The sequence below is a fragment of the Orycteropus afer genome, unplaced genomic scaffold (assembly GCF_000298275.1).
Source record: "Orycteropus afer afer isolate SDZICR_OR568_19922 unplaced genomic scaffold, OryAfe1.0 scaffold00018, whole genome shotgun sequence".
Classification (NCBI taxonomy): domain Eukaryota; kingdom Metazoa; phylum Chordata; class Mammalia; order Tubulidentata; family Orycteropodidae; genus Orycteropus; species Orycteropus afer.
The window spans coordinates 10,497,830-10,508,538 of record NW_006921605.1 but is presented as its reverse complement, the minus strand read 5'-3'; the positions used below and the strand labels follow the sequence as shown (position 1 = coordinate 10,508,538).

Genomic DNA, 10,709 nt, shown 5'->3' with positions numbered 1-10,709 from the left:
GGGCAATCCTACTTCCGTAGTGATACTGCCTCGGAAACCCAAGGAGGGGTCGCTATGAGTCGGGTTTGACTCGAGGGCACATAACAACAACAACAACAACAGAGATACAAAGATGAGAAGACTGCTTTCGTGGTGGGCATATTATGCAGAAAGAATAAAAGACAGTATAATAAAGGCATGAATAGATGTTACACGATCACAGAGAGGGATCTCTGTCCCTTATTAAAATATGGCTGCCTCTTAAGACTGAGAACATACTGAGACTTACTAACCATTTACTCTATAGTCTAAATGAGTCTCACACCTTTCCCAAGAGAACAGGAAGAGAGGGAAGCTTTTCTCTAGGAGACATACTATTTCCCAAAACAGAAAAGGCGTATTCCAAGAAAGGGTTGTAAGGAATGTTTCATAGCACGTACAGAAGAAAGGCAAATCTTGAAGGTCGGGAATCTGTCAGTACATAAATCTAAGACACAAGCTTATTCTGCTCAAGAATCAGTGAGAAAAAAAACCCAAAGGACAAGGAAGAGGCCTAAAGAACTAGGGCCGCTAACTGTAAGGTTGGCAGTTAGAATCCACCAGCTGCTAGACAGAAGAAAGATGTGGCAGCATATCTCGTCAAAGATTACAGCTTTAGCAACCCTGCGAGGCAATACTCAGGATTTTCAGAATCAAATATCTTTTCCCTGAACCCATTCTTCAGTCTCAAAGGCCACATCACTATTGTATTCTAATTTATATGTCTTCAAATCAAAGTACCTCTGGCAGAAGTCCAGTTGGGACAGACAGACCCAAAGACAGGAGAAGGGGTATAGGTGGGTTTGATTCTGTCCTCTGCGTCACCTCTTGATTGATGCTACTAAACCAGGAGTTGGCTCAAGCAGGTGAGCTGAGGAAAGTGAACTTGGAGGCTAATGCACTCACTGATACCACCCTAAAGCCCTGCTTTCCTCAGCCCTGAATTTCTGAGTGAAATTTAAAATCAAGAGAACAGTCTAAGTGCCAGGAAAATAGAAAGCAATTAGTGACTTTTCCTTTAGGCAGAGTCTAAAGGGAAAAAATAAATCTTTGAGCCCACAAAACTCCACCTCCCTGGGCCTCTTCCGGAACCACAGCACTCAGCCCACTCAGTGTTTGGCCAACGCCACTCTCTCCTCCCCCAGAAGATTGCTTTGCTCCTGGAAAAATCATCTGTCATCACCACTGTGCTGGTTGGCAAACGTCCCCCAAAGAGAGTGAAGTGTACCACACACTACAAGGCATTCCTGGGCTTGGACCAAGAAAGTCAGGGGGTGGGAAGGGTGTTGATGGACTCAGCCAAAGAGGCGGCACAGCATCACCAAGGGATGGGAGGAGAGGGGCGACGCCTGGGGCCAAGAGAGAGGAGAAGGGAAGGAGGCCACGACTTAGGGACCACTTCTCACTCAGGCTGTCTCTCCCCCTTAGCACTTTGATGGAGGGGCAGGGAAGAGAAGCAACCCTCCGTAGCCCACATATGCATTGTTTCTCAGGAAGGAGCAAAGGAGGCAAGCAAACCATCTTGGGAACATAATGAGACCAGATGGTGAAGCAAAGCATGGGTGGAGAGGACAGAGGCTGAACGTGACAGGCACCAAGACACAGAGACGGTAACAGTAGAGCCTAAGCGGTGTCCCTTTGGATGTTCGGACCCATACTGAGCCCTCAAACAATATTCACTGGATTGATTTACGTGGGGCTTGGGATGATTATTGGACAATGGATAAAGAACAATGAAGAAGAATTAATGCATTTGAGCTGAGGAGTTGTTGAAGAATATTGACTACACCATGGACTGCCACAAGAACAAATGAACTGTCTTGGAAGAAGTGCAGCCAGAATGCTCCTTGGAAGTGAGGATGGAGACACTTTGATTTGCTTCCTTTGGACATACGATCAGGAGGGACCAGTCCCTAGAGAAGGACAGCATGCTCAGTAAAGTATTAAAAAAAAAAAAAAAAAAAAAAACCTGCTGCCATTGAGTCAGTCCGGACTCATAGAGACCCCCACTGGGTTTCCCAGGCAGTAAATCTTTATGGAAGTAGATTCCCCCATCTTCTTTCCGACGAGTGGCTGGTTTGAACCGCCAGCCTTCTGGTTAGCAGTCAAGTGCCTTAGGCACTGTGGTATAGGGGGTATAGGGTCCGTGAAAAAGGGGAAGGCCCTCAACAGGATAGATTGGCACAGTGCTGCAGCAATGGGCTCAACACAGCAATGATTGTGAGCACGGCACAGGGCCCAGCAGTGTTTCGTTCTGTTGTTCACAGGCTCGCTATGAGCCAGAACTGACTTTATGGCACCTAACAACAACATGGTCACTGTTGGCCTAAATGCAAGAACCAGGACAAGTGAAAGGAGGACAGGAAAAGTGATGGGGGGAGGGGGGAGAGGAAGGACACGGGCTCTTCTTTCAGTGGTATTTCCCTTACCCAGAACTCAACTCTCATCTTGAGCCCTAAAGCTGATACTCAGACCACCCATCCCACTCCCTCAAGTCCCACAGCATCTCTCCTCATCTAGACCTCTCACATTTGCAAGCATCCACAGTCATCTGGTTTACTTCCTGGTGACTCTGTGTGCCTTTAATATAACTGGGATTCAAAATAATTCTGTGCCCAAGGCAGACTCTGGAGATGGGCCCTGTGGGGGTGGAGTGGACCCTGCAGTGACAGCCGGCATAGAGTATCTGCACCCACAATGCCTGCTCTCTTCCCTTTCTTACCAGAGAACCCAACCCTCCATGAGATACAATCTTCCCTCCTGGATGCAGAGGGAAGCTTCTCACACTTCAACCTTCAAGACTTCACCACCACTCCAACAAGAGAGCATATGAGGATAAGATGCCTGCACTGGGGACCTTCTAAAACTGCATCTTCTTTTCAAAGAAGAATAAATGTGCAGGTGTTTCCATCTGTTTTGACTCTACCCCTAAATTACACCCTAACTGCTGATGCGTCTCTGCTTTTCCAGTGGCTGGAAAAACAGACGAGACTAAGAAGACAGTATTCTTTTGCCAACCTAAGCTGACAAGTTCAGGAGCTTTAGGGGCCCTGCTCTGTTGGGCTTTCCCAAGGTTCAGACAAACTGGAAAGCAGGAAAGAGAGAGAGCAGGTTCCTATCCTAGAATTCAGCATGAAAGACCATAACCTACCCTTTCCCATTGAATGGGAACGTTTTTGCCCTGGAAATAGTGCCAGGGACACTGAGATTTGGGGGGGTCTTAGTGATTTAATTAAAGGGGGACTGTTCCTCTCTCCTATACCTGTCCAAATTCACTGTTTCCAAAAAATAAAAGAAACAGAAAAAAAAGGGCATTTAAGAGTCCATTTATTCCCTTTACATCAAAAGGGAAAAGGGGGCCTTAGGAAAAAGAAGGCAGAGGGTGGGGGGGGGATCTCTCCTTCCCCCAAATCCCTGGACCCCCTACAGGATGCTGGCAGAGTCCCCAAGACATCCCTGGCCTCTCCCTTCAAATAAACCCAGGATGGAATCAGGTAATGATAAGGTCTGGTCTCTCCTGCAGCCTCACAGAGAGACTCTCACCATGAAATTAATTTGCAAGAAACATTGACAAGGCAGGAAGCCAGTGGTCCCTGAATTCCCCACAGGTCCCTGTTAAGGATTAAATTATGTCTCCCCCCTCAAAAAAAAAAAAAAATGTGTTGTAAATCCTAACCCCTATGTCTATGGTTCTACTCCCATTTGGGAACGGGGTGTCTTTGTTATGTTAACGAGTCTGGATTAGTGTAGAGTGGAGCTTGAGTCCATTTCTTTTGAGGCACAAAAGAGACTAAACAAGTGAGCAGAAGGGAGATGGGAGAAGAAAGATGCCAAGACATTCGAATATTGCTGAGGGTCTTCCTCCAGAGCCCACAGAGAAAACTTTCCCCAAGAGCTAGAGCCCTGGATTCAGACTTCTAGCCTCCAAAACAAGTTTCTGTTTGTTAAAACCATCCCCTTCTGCTATTTGTGGTAACCAACACACCCCCCTATTTCCTAAGCCCAAGAAGGGCAGCCCTGCTTCACTGCCTTCCTCCAGTTTGTCCAGAGCCCCTGACCTTAAGATGTCACTGTCCTCTAAGCTCCAAAGTTGAGGGCTGACCTCCTGACCTTGTCTCTCCTCAGGCAAACCATGCCACTAACGGAGATGCAACAGGGGGCTCAGGTAGTCTGCCAGGCTGCGGGTTCCTGCCCTCAAGCCTTGCTCCCAGCATTCAGCAAAGATGCCACGCAGTTTGCCCCTGTGTATCCATAGATTGGTGAACCCAGGGCCACGTGCCCTGCCACCGTTCCTGGGGTCTGCTAAGTTAGATAAAGAGTGCAGAAAAGGCACAAGACAATAAATGATCTCCTAGGGTTACATGGTCATTGTGGTCTAAGAGCATTGCCTCCTTTTTACTGGTTTTATGGAGACATTTCCCAGTTAAAGACCAAAAATAATCACCAACCCAATAGGACATCTTGGATTAAAAGCTCCTCCATATAAAGTCAATGCGGTAGACCCCACCCATCTCTTGGGCAATTGTACAAAATTGGCAGAGAACCCCAGGTATCTGTTCCCTTCTTTGGCTGGACACCCATAAACCAAAAGATGGGGAGAGGCGTTCACTGCGAGTTGGCAATGCACAGAGGAAATTCTGGCGAAGGAAGTCAGCCCCATGGCCGGGGCAAGCCGGCGGCGAAGGGGACACCGTGGGATGAGCGCTTATGTCCTTTTTGTCTTTTCATTCTGCAAGGCAAGATAACTTCAGCTGAAAAACGCCTGTAAGATTTTAGAAAGGAAAACATGCGTGTCTGCGGGGGAGGGGTGGATATTAACTTGGTCTAGAAACTTCCCGCAGCTGTTCTAGAGTTGCGTTGAGAAAATCTGAATGGCTCATGGCTCCCAGCCCCAGACCAAGGACAGATAGTCAAGGGGAAACGGTGTTTTTTTTAAGTGCACTCCTCTTGAGAACTCAGCCCCTTTGGTTCTGGGGCCTCCCATCCCCAGCCCTCCTCTTTGCCCCTCCCCTGGCCAGCCGCTAGTCCAGGCTCTCTTGATTTGCCACCAATGGCCCCTGCCCCAGGGCAGACAGCCACCAGATGCCCCACGACCCAGCCAGGTCACCGGGAGCAGATTGACGGTTAACGCCCCCTGCCAACAGCTCCCTCCCATCTCACCCATCTCTCTTCCTAAACAAAAAAGGGCAGAAAACTGGGTCTCCCCCTTGGCCTGCAGTTGTAGGGGGCGCCGGGATTATGGGGTCCCGGGTTGCACGTGCCAGACAACCTCCCCAAAGCGGAGCGCCCGTTTGGGGAGAAATACACACGTAGAAATATACATTCACAGGCGGCATGGGATGCGTTGCTGGGAGGTCTGGAGGCCTGCGCCAGGGAATCCACACTGGGGCAAAATGCCCAAAGGTCACATTTCCTCTGCCCGACAACAGATATTTATCGCGCACCTAGGACGCTATCTGGTACTTTCCTTTGTCCCTTTGCTGTGGCTTTCCAGCCCCAAACTTGCCCTGAGACTCGGGATTACCTGCCGCTCGCTGCCAAAGAGAACTAGTATCTGGTGTGAAGACAGAAACTAGCGCGCTCCGCGCCCAGGAAAACTATGGAGAAGTAGTTTGACGCCTCGGTCGCGGGGACCTAGGGTGTTCCTCCCAGGACAGGGGTCTTTTACCTCCAGCGGACTTGGCCCAAGAGCTGACAGGGGCCCGGGCGGGGGTGGAGGGTGGGGGGTGGGAATCCCCTTCCCTGATCACCTCCGTAGAAAACCTTACCCAGGACTGAGAACACCGGGAGACAGGCTCCTCACACAACCTACTCTGCCCAGGACATGCGTTCCCTGCTGAAAACGGATTAGACACTGGTCCTACTTTTGCTAAGGAATTTTGGAGAAGGCTGTCCGGGTCCTTAATTCTCCAGGTAAAGGGAACTCCATTCGCACGCACCCGCTCACAGTCGGAAAACTCCCCTGCGCTGCGTGTTTGCGCCGCCCCGCACAGCAGGCGAAACGCTACCTGCGCCAGCGATACCCGGCTCTTGCTTGCGCGCCCGCATAGACGCGGAGGGGAAATTGGCGGCCCTCGCCGGGAAATTGAGCTCGGCGCCGGCCCGGGGACTCGGAGAAAAGGAGAAGGGGGGGCTCTCCGACCTCAGTTTTCCGAGGTCTCCCTTGGGACCCGCTCGCACCTCGGAGTCTCCGCTATCGGCGGCAGACCTCGCGGCGCTGGCTCAGGAACCGGCACCGATTGCCCTCCGCGCACACAGTAAAGCAGCGTCCCTGGCCGGCCCCTAGAGCTGCGCCCTTCTCCTCGCCCCCACCAAACTGAGGAGCGCTTGACTTTCAGCACGTTGAGCTCCTGGCAGACTGCTCAGGCTAAAACTGGGCCAACAGCCTCAGTCTCCTAATCTGTAACACGAACACTGGGAGTGGGTCCCTCTAGCTCCGAGGTCCTCTGGTCGGGAATTGCAAGCATCTTCCCTGGGCGGGGAAGAGAGGCCAGGGGCGACCCTGGAAAGTCACTTCGAAGAGAATCAAGCCCCTGAGCGGGGGTGGGGTATTCGGCAGCGGGAGGCATCTGCTTTCTGAAAGGCAACAGGGCCCCACTCGCAAGCCGACTGTGCCCACGCTCCAAGGTCCTCTCACGGCGGCCAGAGGGCAAAGCTAAGCACTGGGGGGTGGGGGTGGGGCGGTCCTTAGCGTGGCCTGGATCTCCCTGTTCTGTGCAAAATGGACACATGGGCATCTCGCGTGCTTCGCTGTGCGTGCGTGTGTCCAGCTCCCACGCTCCCCTACCTGGACAGCCCAGAGGTGGACCCGCGCGGGAGGGAATACCGCGTAAGAATTCCTGCAGAGATAAATCCCAGCAGCAAGCAGTACTGCCGGAGTGGAACACACCACTCCCCACCACCACCATCATCAAAGTCTCCCGCAGCTCCGCGGACTTGGAGACAGTTTCTGAGCTTTTGGCGCCCCCTCTGGAAGCAGCTGAAAATTGCAGTCCATTTTATAAGTTTTCAAAAAGATTCGTGAACACGAAATACTTGTGCCAAACGAACGGAAAATGTATAAAGCACCGTAGTTTATGACGTAAAAGCCTACAATTTACGTATTTGTTATAATTGCATCAAAATGCGTTTATATGTGTACGGATATATCTTGACAAACATGTAGTGAAATATCCGAAATATCTTAAGGTCATAGTGGTCCTCACCGCCTTCCTGCCAGTCAGCATGTGAATTACAGTAAAATACAAGTAAATCGAGGCGCTCTGGTCCAAAGCTCCGATCGACCATCTCTAAGTCTCCTGCATCAGGTGTCTAAGAATCGCAGTTGTTTTCACAAATACCCCTCCCCAAGACAGAGAAATCTGTCCATGCCTACCGGGACTTTTCCTCTCGAGAAAGGACTATGTCGTTCTCAACTCTCTGAGAGTAATCACACAGCCGTGAATATAAGGCTACTGGCTACAGAATACCAGACATCCGAGGTGCTTTTCATTCGTTTAAAAAGTAAATATCGTTTAACCAGGTTGTAACTTACTACCTTCTGAAGAGTTCTGTTCTCTACAATAAATGCCAGCTTCTTCGGAAGAAAACGAGAGAAAAAAAGATTTTTTTAAAAAAAAAAATCTTCAAGGAATAAAAACAACGTTCCTTTAAATCTTATAATCGTGTCCGCAATTTGCAAATCAGAATGAGACAAGTCTTTTATACGACGAGGGCCCGATTCAATCATTTAATTCGAGGCGAACGTTTCCGAGAGCCGGGAAGAGGGAGTTTAAAATAAAGCCTTTTCCAGAGTCGTGCGTTTATTGTGATTCTGAAGACACAAAACTCGCAGACGACTAAGGTTTTTCTTCTCTGCCAAAACAGATAATTTTTCACTTAGCAAACCTGTCTCGGAGGAGTTCGTGTAAACACAAAGGTAGCGCTCAAATCGCACTTTGAAATACATCAGAGGCACCCTCTCCCCTCCCCCAGGACTCCCAACTGTCTTCGGGTCAGAAAGGACTGGAGAAAAGTCCCTCCGACACACGCTTCGCCCCTCCAGGTGTTTGGTAGGGGAGAGGGGAAGCAGGCGAGTGGCCCAGCTCCGCCAGAGCAGGGTGTTTTGTCTACAGCGGTGCCCATTTGTCCGGCCTTTTACCAACTAAGTGACCCGCCTGGGCCTGGCGGCCTGGGCCGGCCCATTCGGCCAAGTTCGATCTCGGAAAACCGGAGGAGTTGGTAAACTCTTTCCAGCGGCAACTCTGCTGACGTTTTGGACTCGGCCAGGAGGCGAAGGTCAGAAGAACGCCAAAGCAGTTGCGCTGTCACGGGGGAGCACCGGTAGAGTGGGGGGTCTAGGGGGGCTGGGGCTGGAGAAGAACTTGTCAGAGTTCAAGGTCGGTGTGGCGCGGGGCGACCCCCGCGAGCGCGGGGCTCTGGCGTCGCGCCTGCCGCAGCCGCCAGCTTTCGCGGGGACTTTACTTTTCATTGAATCCCTTTGCAAGAGCGTAGCCGAAGCCGGAGCAGCCGCGCCAGCCCCGGCGAACCCGAGCATGTTAATCTATTTATGTGGATTATTACTGAGGAACAGCGGGCGTTGAGTCACCGAAACATATGCTCCGAAAGCCCATTTCTAAGCACTTTCGGAGAAGGCAGACTCTGGGAGTGTAAACCCGGCTACGAAGTCGAGGGCGACTGCTTCTCCAATGCTGCAAACTCCAGCTAAGTCCCCGGTGCCAAAGACAAGACGTGCCGTGGTGGGGGTGGGGGCAGACCCCAATTTAGACACACGCGCGCGCGCGCAGACTTGCGCGGAGACGGCACCCAAATCCTGACACACGAGAGTGCGGCGAGCGTACACACTTGGCCCTCTCGGGTCCCCCGCCTTTCCCGCAGCACCCACCCTCAACACCCCGCCATCCACCCCTCGACTGCGCTCCCCTCCCCTTTTGTCCCCTCCTCTCTTGTCATCCAGCCCAGTGCCACAATCCTCCTCCCCCAAAACCGAGTCCAATCAGCTGCCTGCCAACCCCTGGAAAGACGGGCTGCGATTGGCTGAAAGTTTCTAACTTGTGGGGCGTATTTATTAAAGAGACCAGGAGCTGGGAGCTGGAGAGCGGAGAGCGGAGGTTGAAACTGGCTGGAAACTTGAGCGGCGTTGCGACTTGCCACTTTCACTCCGGGAACTTTTCTTAGCTGGAGGAAGGAAAAGGGGTGCAAGAAACCCCACTTGTGCTCTTTCTTTCCCTCCTCCTCTTCTCCAAGTCGCCTTCTCCCATTTGGAGCCGGCATTGCGAGCTGGCCACCCCTCGTCCTCCTAAGTGCTCATCGCCACAGCCGGGGAACGCGCCAGCTTCCCTGGGAAACGCTTGCTCCGCGCCCGGGCAGCCAAGTGGAGAGGAGCTCGCACCTCGCGTCCCCGAGCCGCCGCGGCTTCTCGCCTTTCCCGGCCACCCGCCCCCTTCCCTGGGCCCGCGCATGAATCTCCTGGACCCCTTTATGAAGATGACCGACGAGCAGGAGAAGGGCCTGTCCGGCGCCCCCAGCCCCACCATGTCCGAGGACTCGGCGGGCTCGCCCTGCCCTTCGGGCTCCGGCTCAGACACGGAGAACACGCGGCCCCAGGAGAACACGTTCCCTAAGGGCGAGCCGGACCTGAAAAAGGAGAGCGAGGAAGACAAGTTCCCCGTGTGCATCCGCGAGGCCGTCAGCCAGGTGCTCAAGGGCTACGACTGGACACTGGTGCCCATGCCCGTGCGCGTCAATGGCTCCAGCAAGAACAAGCCGCACGTCAAGCGGCCCATGAACGCCTTCATGGTGTGGGCGCAGGCGGCGCGCAGGAAGCTGGCGGACCAGTACCCGCACCTGCACAACGCCGAGCTCAGCAAGACGCTCGGCAAGCTCTGGAGGTAGGGCCCGGGCGCGGGCCGGGCCGGGTGGGCGCCGCGGCGGCGAGGGGCGCGGGCCGCACTGTCCCAGCCCAGCTCCTGGCAGAGCGCAGGCACAGGAGGCGAGGGGCGGTGGAGAGGAGTGTAACTTGGCTTGGCGTTTGACAAAGTTCTTGGTTGGCTCTCCTGGGGAAAGAGTGGAGGGGGGTTAGAATGGAAGGAGGGGAGGGGCAGCCAGAGGATGGGAGGGGACTTGAAAGAGACTCGGTGGGAGGGGGCTGCCAACCCTGATCACCGCGCCTTGAAGTTCTATCCGGGGTGGGAGGTATGGGTGGGAAGTGAAGTTTGCCTGCCTCCTCCAAACTGCGTTCTTGGACTGCCCTGCACCCTGGAGATGGGCTAGGGGTAGGAGCAGAACCCTAGAAGAGAAGACACCCGTCCTGGCGGGGAAGGAGGAGGCGAGGAAGGAGGCTGATGGAACTAGATGCGGAGTGGGGAGCTTCTTGCAGTTTGTGTGGGTTTTCGGGGAGTTTTTAAAGAGTGTTGGGGAGTTTGGGAGGGGCGATAACCCCAGCAGCAAAGGCTTTTGAGCGGGCAGCAGTGGGGACCTATTCTGCACAGTTTCCAGATTCGCAGGGAAGGGGGCGGGGTAGAGTGATCGCTCCGGTCGGATGGAAAGAGCCCAGATGGCTTTTCTTGTTCTTTCTTGCTTTTAATTATTAGCAGTAGTGTTACTTGAAGCACACTTAAGCGCTGCGTTAGTGGTTGGAGAGGAGGGAAGAAGGTAGGGGGCGATGTGCGAAGGAATTGGTCGCCGCCCCC

The 10,709-nt window shown here is 52.9% G+C and overlaps 1 protein-coding gene across 1 annotated transcript in view; it reads left to right on the top strand.

Moving 5' to 3' along the window:
- Positions 1–9,477: 9,477 nt before the first annotated feature.
- Positions 9,478–10,709, top strand: part of SOX9 (SRY-box transcription factor 9) — a 3,060-nt gene continuing 1,828 nt past the window's right edge. Inside the window, exon 1 of the mRNA XM_042783560.1 lies at positions 9,478–9,908. Within this exon, the coding sequence (XP_042639494.1) occupies positions 9,478–9,908 (431 nt within the window). The remainder of the gene's footprint in view (positions 9,909–10,709) is intronic.